General features: G+C 57.0%; 1 protein-coding gene across 12 annotated transcripts in view; it reads left to right on the plus strand.

The window, feature by feature from the left end:
- Window positions 1–16580, plus strand: part of PAPLN (papilin, proteoglycan like sulfated glycoprotein) — a 37557-nt gene that overhangs the window by 2878 nt on the left and 18099 nt on the right. For 7 of the 12 annotated variants that reach the window (XM_045060183.1, XM_045060185.1, XM_045060180.1 and 4 more), the window contains exons 2-15: window positions 3119–3190; window positions 5488–5603; window positions 6445–6505; window positions 6761–6863; window positions 8862–8992; window positions 9741–9864; window positions 10231–10311; window positions 10396–10568; window positions 10689–10812; window positions 11208–11334; window positions 11707–11772; window positions 12318–12525; window positions 13108–13290; window positions 13486–13627. In XM_045060183.1, the coding sequence (XP_044916118.1) occupies window positions 3125–3190; window positions 5488–5603; window positions 6445–6505; window positions 6761–6863; window positions 8862–8992; window positions 9741–9864; window positions 10231–10311; window positions 10396–10568; window positions 10689–10812; window positions 11208–11334; window positions 11707–11772; window positions 12318–12525; window positions 13108–13290; window positions 13486–13627 (1705 nt within the window). In that variant the 5' untranslated portion in view covers window positions 3119–3124. Of the gene's footprint in view, window positions 1–285; window positions 507–3118; window positions 3191–3971; window positions 5386–5487; window positions 5604–6444; window positions 6506–6760; window positions 6864–7243; window positions 7442–8861; window positions 8993–9740; window positions 9865–10230; window positions 10312–10395; window positions 10569–10688; window positions 10813–11207; window positions 11335–11706; window positions 11773–12317; window positions 12526–13107; window positions 13291–13485; window positions 13628–16580 lie in introns of those variants that run through there. The other 5 variants (XM_045060181.1, XM_023255812.2, XM_045060184.1 and 2 more) reach the window with 4 other exon arrangements.

Here is a 16580-nt window from a genome sequence, read left to right on the forward strand (position 1 = left end):
GGAGACGCCGGGAGCCACTGGGGCTAGTGGTGGGCGGTCGGACGCAGCCGGAGCCCCGCGCAGACGCCGCCCGCCCCCTCGGACCTTGCCTCGGTGGGACGCCTTTGCCGCGCCTCCCAGGCGCCGGGCCCAGGAGACCGAGCGTGCCCCTCCCGGAGGTGCCGTCAGGGCCAGCACGTGCCCGGTGGCCCTGGCGCCCCGCGTGGGAAGGTCACCTTTCCACTTTGGGGGGTCTGCGCCCGCGCGTTCCCGGGCGGGCGGGTGGGGGGCGCGGGCACGTCCCCGGGCCGGGACTGCGGACCGCGGGCGCCTCCTCGTGACCGACGTGGGGAAGATTCTTGCGTGGGAGGCAGACGGGGAAGGGTGTCGCACCGGCCTCGGGCGTCTCCGCAGCCGCTGGGGACCCTGCGGACACGTGGCGCCTGGCGCGCAGGGACCCCAAGTACGGGTCGCGGGCCAGCCCCCGCGAGGAGGAGCAGACGGGCTTGGCCTCCGCTTCGGCCCAGGTCCGGCACCAACGCGTTCCTCGGGGACACGGTGTGAAAGGAGCCCCCACTGTCGGGCGGGTGCGCAGCGGGCCCTGCCCTCGGGCAGTTGGGGGAGCCCCGCAGAGTAGTCCGGTGCCCAAGACCCAGGGCTGGTCTTTCTTGCGTTTTTCTCCCAAGTGAATTGAAATAGCCTTCCAGGCTTTCCAGGACCCTGGGATTGCATATGTGGGCCTTGATCTAGTGTCACTGCAGCCGTGGTGGTGGTACCTAGTAGCAATTTTAAGTCTGGTCTTTCTTCTGTCCTTCCGTCTCTCCCTTGGCTCTGCTCACCTCCGCCCCTTAAGGCAGCCGGCTTTAGAGAAGCATCTCCCCAACACTCATCTTGGCAGGAGCCCTAGAACAGGACGGTGCTGTTACAGGAGCTGCGGGGCGGGCGGGGTGCGCAGAGCAGAGGTCGTCCTGGGCGGTGGGGTGTGGGGAGAGAAGGCCGTCCTCCCCGCCCCCCCGCCTGCAAGCCCCGGGAACCTCTGATTTGACTGTGAAAATAACGACCAAATGAATCAGTGTTTGTGCTAAATTAACGAAGCATGTACGTCGCTAAACGTGCCAGGTTAAATTTTGCTGAACTTGGCTTGTGTGTGCTCTGTTTTGTCCTTGTAAAATGAAGTCATTTTATGCTAAAAAAAAAAAAAAAATTAGAACATCGGTAGAATTACAGATTTGTAAATTTGAACTTACAAGTCAGTACTCGCTTGCTGTTTTGTACTGAAGGAGCAAATTGCTTATGTCATTCTTTGGTACAGTGCACAGACTGAACACACACACCACACTGGGGTCTACTTGTGGTGACTTTCTTGTGCAGAGAAATGCTGACTTGGGTTTACAGTAGGGTTACAATTGACATTTTTAAAGCATTTGAGCTTTAAAAGCATCTTGGGAGAGTTTTTTAAATGCAACTTTTAAAAATGTTTATTTTTGAAAGAGAGTGCGTTGGGGCGCCTGGGTGGCTCAGTCGGTTGAGCGGCCGACTTCGGCTCAGGTCATGATCTCGCGGTCCGGGAGTTCGAGCCCCGCGTCAGGCTCTGTGCTGACAGCTCAGAGCCTGGAGCCTGTTTCAGATCCTGTGTCTCCCTCTCTCTGACCCTCCCCCGTTCATGCTCTGTCTCTCTCTGTCTCAAAAATAAATAAACGTTAAAAAAAAAAAAAACATTTAAAAAAGAGAGTGCGCTGCCTTCGCCTGAGCGGGGGAGGGGAAGAGAAAGGTAGACAGAGGATGAGAAGTGGGCTCTGTGCTCATAGCCTGATTCTTTGGGGCTTGAACTCAAACCTGGAGATCATGACTTGAGCCCACGTTGGGTGCTTAACTGACTGGGCCATCCAGGCGCCCCCAGAGAATTTCTTTAAAAAAATTGTATATATATATATATATTTTTAAGATTTTATTTTTAAGTAATCTCTACACCTAACCGTGGGGCTCAGACTCACAACCCTCTCATGAAGAGTCGCATGCTCCACCCACTGAGCCAGCCAGGCGCCCCTATATTAACAAGTTTTAGAAACAACTGGTGTGATGGATTAAACAAAATTTTTTTTAATGTTTATTTATTTTTGAGAGAGAGAGAGAGAGAGAGAGAGAGAGAGAGAGAGAGAGAGAGAGAGAGAGACAGAGCATGAGTGGGACAGGGGCAGAGAGTGAGGGAGACAGAATCTGAAGCAAGCTCCAGGCTCTGAGCTGTTGGCACAGAGCCCGACGCGGGGCTTGAACCCACAAACCTGGAGATCATGACCTGAGCTGAAGTTGGATGCTTAACTGAGTCACCCAGGCATCCCTGTAATGGATTTTTAAAAAGCAATCTCTTGGGGCGCCTGGGTGGCCCAGTCGGTGCAGCGTGCAACTCTTGACTTCTGCTCTGGTCATGATCTCGGGGTTCTTGAGATAGAGCCCTGCTTGGGCTCTGCGAGCTGAGAGCGTGGAGCCTGCTTGGGATTCTTTCTCTCCTCTCTCTGCCCCTCCCCCACTCATTCTCACGCTCTCTCTCAAAAAAAAAAAAAAAAAAACAAAAATTTAAAAAGCAACCTCTTGCTAAATTAAAAATAGGCTGATTGCTTTGATTCTGAACCGGTCTTTCAACAAGAAGTATTTTTTTCAACGCTTATTTATTTATTTTGAGAGAGAGATGATGTGAGCAGGGGGGAGCCAGAGAGAGAGGGAGAGAGGGAGAGAGAGAGAATCCCAAGCAGGCTCTGCGCTGTCACCACAGAGCCCTACGTGGGGGCTCCATCTCACGAACCACCATGTCTTGACCGGAGTGGAAACCAAGAGTCTGACACTCAGCCCACCGGGCCACCCAGATGCCCCTCAACGAGAAGTATTTTTAATTGCCCTCTTTTTTTCCCCTTTGAATCGTGAAAGAAGATACTCTTGGACTTTTAGAAGCCAGTAGTAGGCCTTCTCCACTTCTACCCCACCCCTCCCTGCCGACATGAGCGCCACTGAGCCCCATGGCCTTCCCTCTGGTCCCCCTGTGGCTCTCTGGTCACCTGTGGGCAACGGGGAGGGAGGGATGCACCCCTGCCCACCCACTGACCGGTCCTGATCCCTGCCCTGCCCACCCCGGCCTCTCCCACAGGCTGAGATGCAGGCCGAGATCCGGATGTTCCTGCTCGTGCCCCTGCTGCTGGCCCCGGCCCCTGGGTCCTCGGTGAGTGCGGCCCTACCTGGCCAGGCTCCCAGCTTGGGAGCAGGGAATGGGGGATGGGGAATTCCCCAGGGTTTAGGACCAGGGAGGAGCCACCCCACCGCAGCTCAGAGCCCTGTCCCTGCGGGGAAGGCCAAAAACAATAAAGTTCCTTTAAAAGCGGATGGCACCTTGAAGGGGTCTAGTCAAGGTGCCCGGAGCTGCCCGCCAGGCTGCAGGGTGCAGTTTGCAGGAATGGCAACTTGCCACTGCCCTCCCCCCACCCAGTAGTCTTCCAGGGAGGAAGGAAGCGGAGGGGGCTGTGCTGGCACAAGCCAAGACGCAGGCTAGATGGCTCATCCCATCTGCAGTCTGCCTGGGACAAAGCGGGCTGCCCCTCAGCTTGACTGTTTGTGCTTCGAGGTTTGTGGGTGCCGGTCATTCCTCCTTGCTGGGGGCTGGCATCCAGGGCAAGGATGGCCAGCAGACCTCTCTGAGATGATCAACGTCCTGAATCTGTGCTGTCCCGTAAGATAGACACTTGGTTACCGAGTGGCTACACGTGGCTACCGAGCACATGACATGTGGCTAGTGCAGCTGAAGAACTGTTTTTTCTTTGATTTGATTTCTTTAATTAACTTAAATAGCCACACGAGGCTCATGGATACTGCATTAGTGCAAATTTAGAGGACACGGGAGCCCACTGGTGATCAGTGTAGCTGTTTTGTTAATAGGGCCCGAAGAACAGCTTCCTGGAGAGCAAACCTGGGGGCCTGAGGTTATATGAAAAATCTTCTAGATGGCAGGACAAACCTCCAGGAGAGGAGGGGCCACAGAGCTGGGCTTGGTCCTGGGAGCTGCTCCTGCCAAGCTTCTGCTGACATTGACTGGGTGGAAGGCACGGAAGCAGCCAGGTCCCATCCTGCCCCTGGAGAGCTCTTTGCTAGGGGGACCCCCACATCCCTGTCCACCGTCTGTGAGACAGGCAGTCCCTGGGGAAGGAGGGGAAATGCCGCCTCTGTAGAGTGTGAGTCAAGGATGAGAAGGGGTAGGGCCAGGCAGCATGGGCCACAGAGTGATGGGTGGGCTAGAGGCCACCTGCCCACGGCCACCTCTGCCACTCCATGGTCCTTGCTCCCTAAATGTCACACCATGAGATCCTTGGCACAGGCTTTCTCTGGTGCCTGGGCATGAAGCCATCATCGCCCAGGTGGAGGGGCTATGTTGTCAGAGTCAAGGCCCCAGGAGGAAACCCAGAGCCACCCCCTAACAATTGTGTGACCGTAACCAAATCATCAGGCCTTAGATTCCCTTTAATTGGGGGTTATAATACCCACCCTCAGGTTCCTGTGCAGGTGAAGTGAGTCAAGGTGCACAAAACGACCTGGGTCCTATTAGGTGCTTTCTGTCTTAGGAACACCTGAGCAACCTTTTCCTGCCTCCTCCTCCCCACACCATGTGAGCTCAGGTGGGGCCTAGAACTCTCCTCCGCCCCTCCACTGCACGCACCCAGCTCAGCTGCCTCCTATTTCTGGCCTCAGCCAAGGGCAGAGCCACCACGGGGTCCCCGAGTGCTTCTTGGCTCTTCTCAGTGCTGACAGGGGTTGGGGATGAATAAAGCGGATATGCACCCTGGCCATCACGCCCAGTCACTGCCTGCCAACCCCAGGCTGGTCAGGAGTGGTTTCCTCTGTCTCTGTTTCCACCCACTCACACCTTCTCTCACCCCCACCCCTGCACGGCACAGCACAGCCCTGGGAAGAGCGCAGCAGGAAAGGGGGCCCCTGAGTTGCCCTGGGAGGAGGAAGTCAGAGCAGGAGAGACTGGGTACTGAGAGCAGGAGCAGGTGAGGACAGGCCAGCAGGAGGACGGGCTGGACCCGCTTATTCTGGCTCCACACCATCAGCTTGTGGTTTGAGTAATTATAGAGAAACAAAACATGCCTGTGCTGCCCGTGGCTGAAGCCAAATGTGCTTTCGTTCCTCGGGGAGACAGTGTGGAGGGGTAGGTAGCCCGGCTCTAAGATCTGGCAGGCTTGGTCCCTCCCTCCCATCTGCCGGGCAAGTGGATGTCTGCTTCGTGGGTGCTGGGCACAGGAGGCCAGGGCCTGCTTGCAGTAGGGCTTTTGGCCCCTTATGGTGAAAGCCGGCGAGTTCTGTAAATGAATGTTCGGGGTGCCTGGTGTTCTTGCCGAGTCCTTGAAGGGCCTGGCTCCCAAGGTGAGATCGGGGAATGTTTTTAGGCAAGGGTCCTCTGGGGAGCCCCAGTGCCCTTGTGGGGGGCTGAGTGACTCACACTCCTCTGCGTGTCTTTTCCTCCAGGCTCCCAAGGTGAGGCGGCAGAGTGACCTCTGGGGCCCCTGGGGCAGCTGGGGCCCCTGCAGCCGGACCTGCGGAGGGGGCATCAGCTTCCGGGAGCGCCCCTGCTACTCCCAGAGGTAGGGGAGGCTGGCCGGGGCCAGCCTGTTAGAAGAGGGCAGGGGGCAGGCTGGTCGGGGAGTCCGCTGGTCCTGAGCAATAGGTTTGTCCTGGGAGCAGCATCGGTGGAATATTTGGAATCAAGTCCATTTCCCACATACGTACACTCTGATTCCAACAATCAACCTGATTTCAGGGGAACTAGAGACAGGCCTGCCTCACGTGCCCGAGTCTCTAGTTCCTAATGCTTCCGGTGGCAGGTGTCGTAAATTCTTGGTGAATTACTGAACGATCTTCAACAATTGCTAACCTGTGCATTTTCTCCACCGGCAGCCTCTTTAAGTATACGTGTCTCCCGCTTTAATAAGTGAGGGATCAAGCGCCTATGTGCCCTGCGCTCTGATAGGTGCCATGGCGGGTGGGGCACAAAACAAGGGGGTGACCCTTTGCCTGTTGGTGGGTTACCTCACTCTTCCTGAGAACCTTGCGTGAAGAGGAAGAGAGACATGAGCTATTATTCTAAGCACCTTATGCTCATATACACCTTAAATGGCAGAAAAACCTTACCAGATGTGCATATATTCCGTCTTATTTTATCTCCAAAGGCAGAATTGGGGTCTTCTTTGGAAATCTGCTTTATGAGGCCAAGTAGCCCTGAGTTAGAGAAAGTCCAGAATAGGCTGCTGAGTCCAGCTTCTTCCAAGTATAAACTCGGGGCTCATTACACCTACCTGGGGGAACCTGTGCGTGCACAGGCATCCCTCCTCTGTCCAGCGGGGCCTGCGGGGGAGCCCCAGGAGGAGGAGGGGGTGTTGGTTGGCGGGGTCCGGCCTTCCCGGTGCGGTGCGTTCTCATCCTCAGGACAGACGGAGGCTCCAGCTGCGTGGGCCCTGTCCGGAGCCACCGTTCTTGCCACACTGAGGTAAAGCTCTGGGACCCCCCTACCCGGCTGACCTCCCAGTCCCCGGGGCGTCCTCCCACTGGTGCACAGCCTGGGCTGCGGGAAGCCCCTTCCTCACCCCACACCGCAAATGACAGCCTCCCCTCCAGCAGTCCAAAGCCCCAGCAAGGAGGTGCTCTGGAGCTGCACCAAGCAGCAAGGAGGTGTGGGGTCGGGGGGGGGGGGGGAGGAAGCGCCCACCTGCCCCTCCCTTCCCTGCTGGCCCCCCCCCCGCAGAGCTGCCCCACCGGTGCCAGGGACTTCCGGGCCGAGCAGTGTGCCCAGTTCGACGGCCAGGACTTCCAGGGAAAGCGTTACAAATGGCTGCCCTACTACGGGGGTGAGTGGCGGTCCTCCGCACCGGGGCCCCTGCTGCTGCACCCCGCCTTGCTCTGCACTGCGCCCCGCCTGTTTGGGATCTCCTCCGTACATTGATCTTCCATCACACAATTCCTACCACCATTTTACAGACGCTCTGTCGAATACATTAAACAACAACAACAACCTTACGGTGCCACCGTTCTCCTGGCGTGTGCCCACTGCAGCACAGCAGCCGGGGTCATTTTGAGGTCTCTCCATCCTTTTTTCCATCTCTGTTTTTCAACGTTTATTTATTTTTTTGGGACAGAGAGAGACAGAGCATGAACGGGGGAGGGGCAGAGAGAGAGGGAGACACAGAATCGGAAACAGGCTCCAGGCTCTGAGCCATCAGCCCAGAGCCCGACGCGGGGCTCGAACTCACGGACCGCGAGATCGTGACCTGGCCGAAGTCGGACGCTTAACCGACTGCGCCACCCAGGCGCCCCTCCATCTCTGTTTTTCAAACAAAGCCATGAAGGCCACGTCCTTGCCATGTGAAGCGCGGCTTTGTTTGGCCTGCTCCAGAAGTATTCCTCATGGTGCACAGAGGTCCTCAAGGTGCACAGAAGCCTTGGGGAGGAGGAGGGCTGGTAGGGTGGGTCCATGTTTGGGCCAACTGCAGGCTGGGGCTGCAAGGGGCTTGGTATGGCAAGAGTCCATTTACTCAGGATCTCTGGCCCCCAAGGGCTTGCTCTGAAGAGCTTTGGGGAGAGTGGTTAATTTTTAGAGCAATACGGTTTCAGAAAAAACACTTGTAGGTAATTAAAACATTTTAGAGGCGTCAGAAGATTCCTTAGGCTAATGCTGAGTGTTAGTTTTCACTGCCCATTGCAAATGACTCCTGGGAAGTATGGTACTCTGGATTCCGAATCAATGAGCGTTTATATCCTGTGTGTACCAAGGGATGGGGAAGAGGGTCTTGGCTAGAGGAGTGGCCCCAGGGGAGCCTGTTGACATTCTTTGCTCTGCCTGGATAATTTAAATGTATCCGTATTATAGAAAAATAAGGGGGCACCTGGGTGGCTCAGTCGGTTAAGCGTCCAACTCTTGATTTCAGCTCAGGCTGTGGGCTTGCGGTTTGTGAGTTCGAGCCTTGCAGCAGACTCTGTGCTGACAGCGTGGAGCCTGCTTGGGATTCTCTGTCTCCCTCTGTGTCTCTCTCAAATGTTTACAAAAATTTTTAAAAAGAAAAAAATTGGAACACAGAGGAAAGGTTAGAAAGGGTCATGCAAGGGATGCCTTCTTTGGTGTTTCACAGGATTGGTCTAACATTCCATTTTAGCATTTTTCACATTATTTTCTCTGTATACATTTACGCATTTATAATTATTACATAGCACCATTTTGCATCGTGTGTTATAAGCATCTTCGCACGTTACCGCATAGTCCTTGTAATTCTTTTTTTTTTTTAATGTTTTTTTCAACGTTTATTTATTTTTGGGACAGAGAGAGACAGAGCATGAACGGGGAAGGGGCAGAGAGAGAGGGAGACACAGAATTGGAAGCAAGCTCCAGGCTCTGAGCCATCAGCCCAGAGCCCCACGCGGGGCTCGAACTCCCGGACCGCGAGATTGTGACCTGGCTGAAGTCGGACGCTTAACCGACTGCGCCACCCAGGCGCCCCTAGTCCTTGTAATTCTTTATAGCAAAGTCAACGTGCATAGTATTCTATGAATAATTTCCTTAGAATAGCTGACTGTTAACCCATGGGCTTGTCTATAAGGATGAGGTAGACCTCTTCAAGTGGCTGGCTTTTTATCTTGGGGTTTTTCTTCAACTTGATCCCCAGGAATGCAGCAGTTTTGTGGCCGTCCCTTCTCCCTGGGGTGGGGCGGGGTTCTGAGCCACTGGGGGAACTGCTGCAAGGGCTTTCTCTCTCTGCCATCTGTGTGATTCTGGCCCCTGCCCATGCTTCCCTGTTCCTAGGGTAGGACTTGGTGCTTGCCCGGGGTCTCAGCTTTTCCCTTTGCCTGCTCAGCCCCGAACAAGTGTGAACTGAACTGCATTCCCAAGGGGGAGAACTTCTACTACAAGCACAGGGAGGCTGTCGTGGACGGGACGCCCTGCGAGCCTGGCAAACGGGACGTATGTGTGGAGGGCAGCTGCCGGGTGAGTTGCGCCTCTGCCCACCTCCCACCTGCTCCCTGCCTCCCCCCATGCTGCCCATCCTGGCCTTGGGCTTATTGAAGGATGTCCCCTGCCCCACGCCAGCAGGGCCAGTGGCTCTCATGAGCTTGATGTCTTACCATGACCAGCTTCTAAGGTGTCTTTGCATTGTAGATGCCCTAGGACCTTTTAACTTTGCCCTTTGAAAACTTGAGCACCGGGATAAGAGCAACCCTCTGGGTGGCAAGTTACAGAAGCCCAACTAAAACTGACAAAGGGTGGGGGGGAGCCATCGGGGGATGGGCTGGCGACTTCAGGTGCCTGGATGAGATTGCTGGAAACGTGAGGTGTGTACGTGGCCACCAGCAGCTCCAAGCTCTGGCTGGAGAGGGTGCCCTCTTTCCAGGAGTTCCAGTGAGCTGGGGCTCCCTCTGATTTGTCTTGGCTCGGGGCGTCCCGTGAACCACTCTCTTTGAGCAAGGCGTAGAACCTGCTGATTTGCCCACACCCACCGCTGGGGGGCTCTGTCCACACTGTGGGAAATGAGGTGTTGTTGCCAGAGGAGGGGAGACGGGTGCTGAGCCGGCAGAAGAGGTAGATGGCCGGCCACAGGCTACATCCAATGCTTACTCGGCCTCAATGGCTGATGAGTACTCACTGCTCTTCCCTGATCTGACCAGCGACCAGCATTTGGATCCTGGTGTATCTGTGACTCCCCCTGGTCTTTTTCATCTCCTCCTCTGCCCGGTAGGCCGTTGGCTGTGACCACAACCTAGACTCATCAAAGGAGGAGGACAAGTGTCTGCAGTGTGGGGGTGACGGCACCACCTGCTACCCCGTCACAGGCACCTTTGATGCCAATGACCTCAGCAGAGGTGGGGGTTCTCTAGGGGCCCACAGGCCGTTGAGACGAGGGTGTGTTGCCTGTCCCTTCCTCTCCTGCCTTCCATTCCATCCGAGTAACCCTCATGGCACTGGGAGGGTCCAATCTGGCAAGTGTGATCTCACACTGCCACCAGCTGGATGCCCCTGCTCAACCCTCCCCCACGGTCCCCATTTCCTCCTCCCTCCCCCCAAATCCCCAGTCAGTTTGGGTGCCCAAGCCTGCCGACCCTTCTCACCTTTGCGGGGCCACTTTCCCTTCTGGAGGACTCTTCCCCAAGCTGCCCAGCCCTGCCTGTCCCTGACCCCGTCTGTGCTGCCGGGGCATGGGTGGGCCCAGAGTATCCTTGCCCCTGCAGGCTACAACCAGATCCTCATAATTCCCTCGGGGGCTACCAGCATCCGGGTGGAGGAGGCGGCCGCCAGCAGGAATTTCCTGGGTGAGTGGTCCGGGGCGAGTCTGGGCTGTGGCAGGGCGGTGGGTCCTGCCCCAGCTGCTGACCGGGCGGCTCACCTCTGCACAGCGGTGAAGAGCATCCGTGGCGAATACTACCTCAACGGGCACTGGACCATCGGGGGTGCCTGGGCCCTGCCTGTGGCCAGCACCGTCCTGCACTATGAGCGAGGGGCCGAGGGGGACCTGGCGCCTGAGCGGCTCCTGGCTCGTGGCCCCACCTCAGAGCCCCTAGTCATTGAGGTGAGGGGCTGCCAGGGAGCGGGGCCATCTGCTCCCCGAGAGGCGAGGTGGGGGCCACTGTCCTGCTGATGAAGAGGGATCCCACTGGGGGCAGGCCTCAGTGAGGACCCTCCCGCACAGCTCCTCAGCCAGGAGCCCAATCCAGGCGTGAGCTACGAGTACCACCTGCCCCTGGGCAGCCCCCGGCCCGGCTTCCACTGGAGCCACGGCTCGTGGAGTGACTGCAGCACCGAGTGCGGTGGAGGTGAGGGCAGCCCCGGGGAGACGGACATGTACGTGGGACATTTGCATGTCTTGGGGGTCACCTGGAGGAAACCCAGGGGTTGGGGACTCCATGAAGGGTCCCCCCCCTTCTAAGCTAAGAGAACCAAAGAAGGCTTCCCCAAGGTGGCAGCGGAGGCTGGGCTCGGAGCCGATGACCATGCATCGTGGTAGGGTTCCATCACCAGCAGATCATACTCCTCAAACCTCAGTTTCCTCATCTGTAAATTGGAGATGATGATGGCACATATCCCAGGGGGTCAGCTGAGAATCAAGATGACACTTGGGGTGTGTCCAGAATGATGCCCAGCCCAGAGAATGCGTTTGGTGGAGGCTGACTGACCCCCCCCCCCGCCCACGATGGCCGGGCCTCTACAGGTCACCAGTCCCGCCCAGTGTTCTGCACCACTGACAACGAGGTCTACCCTGACCACATGTGCCAGCCCCAGCTGCGGCCGACTGACCACCGCCCCTGCAGCACTCACCCCTGTCCGCAGACCAAGCGGTGAGGCCTCTGCCAGCCCCCTCCTCCCATGGTGGGGCCCGGGCCCTTGGATAGGAAGGCAGTGTGGTCTCTAGGCCACTTGAGCAAACAGTTGGGTTAGTCCAGGTCTCCCTACAGCTGTGGCCAGAGGGGGGCAGAGGCAGCTGCCACGGGGGGAAAGCAGTAGAGGGGCACGGGCATGAGATCCAGGGCTGTTCTGTCCATTCATGTGTGCCCAGTGCTCAGAATGTCCAGGCCGGTGGTGGGAGAGTGGGGAAAGGTACTGGAGGCCCTGTCTGAGCCAGCAGGGGACTTGGCAGATGCCAAGAAGTGGGCCAGCGATCGGGCCAGAGGGCCTGTGGGCATCAGCCATGCCTTTGTTCACGCACCAAGGACCTCTTACCTGCACCAGCCCAGAGCATGGCACCTTGCTGGGGCCCAGCGTGCCTGCAGGAACAGGTAATCTGCAGGCCACAGGCTCCCTGCCACGTTGGTGCAGTCCTTCCACTCTCATGGCCTTGGTGGCAGCTGGCCTCTCGGGATGGTGGTGGGCTTGGCTTTGCATGGGGCACTCGGGGCTGCCCTATCCTCTGGTCCTTGTGCCACAGGGCCGGGCGGTACCACTCCACGAGTGGGTGAGCACGACCCCTCTGGGAGATGCCCCAGTTAAGGTCAGATGCAGTGGCAATGGAGTCTGGCTGGGGACGACAGGGCACCTGGTGAGAAGGAGAAAGGGGGATCGAGTGAGGACAGGAAAGCTAAAACGGGCAGCTAGGCTCCGTGCTGTAGGGACCAGTGCTCGGTGGTGGGAGATGGCAAGTGGAGGGCTTGGCCTTTGGTGCAGAGCTTTCTGCCTCCCCTCCCCCCTGCACCTGTCAGGCCTAGATTGGGGCCGGGTTGGGGGATCCCCAGTCCACTCTGCGTGTGACAGCCGGTGCCAGCTTGGGCCTGGGCTCCGGCTCCTGCTGCTGGGCCAGCCTGACCGGATTCCTGCTCCCTGCCAGCTGGAAGACGGGGCCCTGGTCGCCCTGCTCAGCCTCCTGTGGCGGCGGCTCCCAGTCCCGCTCTGTCTACTGCGTCTTGTCCGATGGGGCCGGCGTCCAGGAGGCCACTGAGGAGGCCGGGTGTGCAGGCCTGCCCGGGAAGCCCCCCACTGTGCGGCCTTGCAACCTGCAGCGCTGTGCATCCTGGAGCGCGGAGCCCTGGGGAGAGGTGAGGCCCCTGCCTAGAAGGGGCCGGGGTGGGGGTGGAGGGAGGGGAGGAAATCAGGTGCTGGGCCTTGGGGGCCTGGGCGGCAGCAGAGTCTGACTGGGAGCCTTCTCCTCTGCTGGGGAAATAGATCCGGGGAGGTAAAGTGACCTGCCAGGCGGTCTTGGGAGCTGTGGCCAAGGTGGGGGCTAGGAGGAGCTTCTTGGACTCTTCCTCCTTCTCCAGGATCCCAGGCAGGGTGGGAAAGGCTTTGCCTTGGCACGAAGAAGCAGCTGAGCCCGTTGTTTGGGGATGAGGGAGGAGCTGGCACTGTCTGGGGCTGCTGGTCAGCTGCTTCTGGCACGTATATATGTCCAACTCTCGAACGAGGGGATGTGGAAAATGTACCTAAGCTTGGTGTCAGCAGCCCTGGTGTAGGCTGTGTGGCCTCAGAAGAGTGACTCAGCCTCCCTGAGCCCGGGAACCGGACGTGGGCAGTAGAGTGCTGTCCGCCCTCCGTGCCCGGCAGGTGCGCCTCCAGCTGTCTGCCCTGGCGTGGCTCCTCCGGGCGAGGACGAGCTCCTGCTGACAGCCTGGTCCTTACAGTGTTCTGTCAGCTGTGGTGCCGGGATCCGGAAGCGGAGTGTCACTTGCCGGGGCGACGAGGGGTCTCTGCTCCAGGCGACAGCGTGCCCCTTGGAGGACCGCCCCCCCGTCTCTGAGCCCTGCGCGCATGAAGACTGTCCCCCCGTCAGCGACCAGGCCTGGCATGTGGGCGCCTGGGGTCTAGTGAGCACTTGCCTCCTTCCCTTCCATGGCTGCTGCCCAATCCCGGCCCCTTGGGTCTCTGACAGGTGGCCGGACACTTGACCATGCTTGGGTCTGACCTGCATTACCGGGCGTGTTCCCCCTCCCTTCCTTGTGGGGACCCCCAGCCTCAGGGTCTCTCTCCTTCTGTTTGCACGCCTACCCCACGGGCCCCAGTGCTCCAAGAGCTGCAGCTCGGGCACTCGGCGTCGCCAGGTCGTCTGTGCCCTCGGGCCGCCCAGCCGCTGTGGGAGCCTGGCGCAGTCCAAGCCTGGGGAGGTGGAGCCCTGTAACACACAGCCCTGCCACCTTCCTCCAGGTGAGGACGGGGTGGGGGTGGAGGGGGTGTGGAGTGTGCCTGGCCTGACCTCTTTCCCCACCACGAACCAGCCAGCGCTTCCTAAGTGCCACCCGGGCACCGGTGGGGCTCCTGCGTCTCTGTCTGCTGAAGGCTTTGCCGCCCACAGCCTCTAACTCTGTGCAGCCCCGTGATCAGCCCGGTTTCCCCATCTGAGGCCGTGTCCCCATCCCACCCCCCAAAGCCCACGTAACTGCCGTCACTCTTGGGATTATTTCCTTGTGCCGCAGTGATTGCATACAGCTTGTCAGGCCTACTGGCTTCCTTAAGTTCCCCCCACCCCAGAACTTAGTTCTGGTTCCCCCCCCCCAGAACTTAGCACGAGGTGGGTACTCGGTAAATGTTTATCATCGAATGACTGCGTGATTGAGTACAGAGGAGGGAGGTGGTCCAGGAGAGCTTGTCCTCACACACTGCTCCTGCCCTTGTCTTCCCCTTCCCCTCCCCCCCATCCTGACCGGGAAAGATGTCCCAGGTACGAGTTGCTGCAGGACAAAGGGCCCAGAGGCCGGTACTTGCTCGGTGTGAGGACGGGATATTGAGGAAGAATGTGGGTTGGGGCTCAGCTGGGAGGAGGAGAGTGTGGGTGGCGGCCCCTGGTACCGTAGGAAGGTGTGTTTGGCCCTGACGTGCTAGTGGTGAGGGCCCCGTGAGCCACGATGGTAGACCTCCAAGGGAGGCCCCTGCCACGGTGACTAAGAGCAAGTTGTCTGGAGTTAGCAGCTAACCTGAGTTTTAGTCTCTACTCTCTGTTGCTGACCAGCCACGTGGCTCTGGGTGAGTGCCTCTCCTCTCTGATTCTCAATTTGCCCACCCGTACAATGGGGTTAATAAGGGTGCTTTTCTTACGATGGTAACTTGGCACCGTGCCTGAACACACAGAGCTTGATAAGCAAAGGGTCGGAAGCAGTGGTGGTGAGGCCGTGGGGGGGCCCCTGGGCCAGGCTCCTGGGGTGCCTCGGCCTGGCCTGGCCTTTGTGGTGCATGAGCAGGAGGGCCCTCCAGCTCCTCTGAGTCCAGCCCCCTGGAACCACTGACACCTTCCTGGAAGAGGAGGCCCTGAGCCTGCCCCAGGGAGGCATTCACAGAGGTAGAAAGGAAGGAAACAGAAAGCATTTCAGGCCAGGCTGAAGTGCAAAAGAAATAACCTTCACTGCTACCTTTATAAAAATAATCTGTGTTCGTTGTAGAAAATTGGAAGATATTAGGAAAGCAGCATATAGACAAGTGGGATTGCCTCGATCCCATGCGTTAGTGCGATGAATCGAGTGTGTTTCCTTGTTTTGTGTGTGGGATTTTGTGCATGCTTTCCCCCCCTTACAGCCATTTGGTGTGTGAACGTTTTCTCATCTCCTGACTTCTCGACAGAAGTCCGTGATGGGCGGGAAGTTAGAACTTAGGTGGCTTCTGGGGTGTAGGTACCGTTACTAACGCTGCGGTGCTAACTGGTGTGCCCAGGGGAGTCCTGCGGAAGCCTGTGCTCCTTCTCTTTCTAGAGCAGCACTTGCTGGCAGAAATAGAGGGCAAGCCACATCTGTTACTTAAAATGTTCTAAGAATCGCATTTAAAAAGTAGGAAGAAGGGGCGCCTGGGTGGCACAGTTGGTTGGGCGTCTGACTGTTGATCTCAGCTCGGGTCATGATATCAGAGTTCATGAGTTTGAGCCCCACATTGCGCTGATGGTGCAGAGCCTGCTTGGGATTCTGTCTCTCTCCCGTTCTCTCTCTCTTTGCTCCTCCCCCTCTTTTGCGCCCCTGCTCGCTCTCTCTCTCTCTCTCTCTCTCAAAATAAATAAACTTAAGAAAGGAGGAAGAAACAGGTGAATTTATATTAAATAATGTTTTGTTCAGGGCGCCTGGCTGGCTCAGTCGGTTAAGCGTTCGACTTCGGTTCAGGTCATGATCTTGTAGTTCGTGGGTTCGAGCCCCGCATCGGGCTCTGTGCCGACAACTCAGAGCCTGGAGCCTGCTTCGGATTCTGTGTCTCCCTCTCTCTCTCTGCCCCTCCCCTGCTTGTGCTCTGTCGCTCTGTCTCTCCCCCTCAAAAATAAACATTAAAAACCTTTTTTTAAATAATGTTTTATTTAACCCAATTAAATATTTTTAACATGTAAGCAATATAAAAAATGGCAGGATATTTTACATTCTTTTTTTCACAAGATTAAAAAAAATAAATCTTCTAAATTCTGTGCATCACTCAGACAGCATATCTTAATTCAGTTGCTAAAATTTCACTGGCATACTTGATCTATATTTAGATTTCATAAAATGTACAGTTGGAAGAGTAGACTCGCATACTGAAGTTGTTCCAAACATACTGAAGCATTTTCCACTAAGTGAATCGAGCATCAGTTTTTAAGTGTAAAACTAAGTTAATTCTAATTAGAATAAACGTAAAAGTCAGTTTCTCGGTCACTCTGGTCACATTCCAAGTGCTCAGTAGCTAGCTCTGCCTGAGGCCAGTAGGGCCCCAGAGCCAGCCCTCAGCCAGGGTGCAGGGGTGGTGGCAGGAGGTCTGTCCAGGGTAGGTGGGGCTCTTAGGGCTGGGGACCTCAGGCCGGGACTGCCGATTAAATTTGTCCGATAGGGGGGCACCTGGGTGGCTCAGTCGGTTAAGCGTCCGACTTCGGCTCAGGTCACGATCTCACTGTCCGTGAGTTCGAGCCCCGTGTCGGGCTCTGTGCTGACCGCTCAGAGCCTGGAGCCTGTTTCAGATTCTGTGTCTCCCTCTCTCTCTGACCCTCCCCCGTTCATGCTCTGTCTCTCTCTGTCTCAAAAATAAATAAACGTTAAAAATAAATTTAAAAAAAAAATTTGTCCGATAGGCCCAGGGGAGCCATTGAAAGCTTTGCAGGTTGATAGTGACCCCGTGAAAGCTATTTAGGAGGACAGTCTGAAGCGGAGCCTGTGGGAGC

This window comes from Felis catus, chromosome B3, assembly GCF_018350175.1.
Source record: "Felis catus isolate Fca126 chromosome B3, F.catus_Fca126_mat1.0, whole genome shotgun sequence".
In the NCBI taxonomy this organism is placed as follows: Eukaryota; Metazoa; Chordata; class Mammalia; order Carnivora; family Felidae; genus Felis; species Felis catus.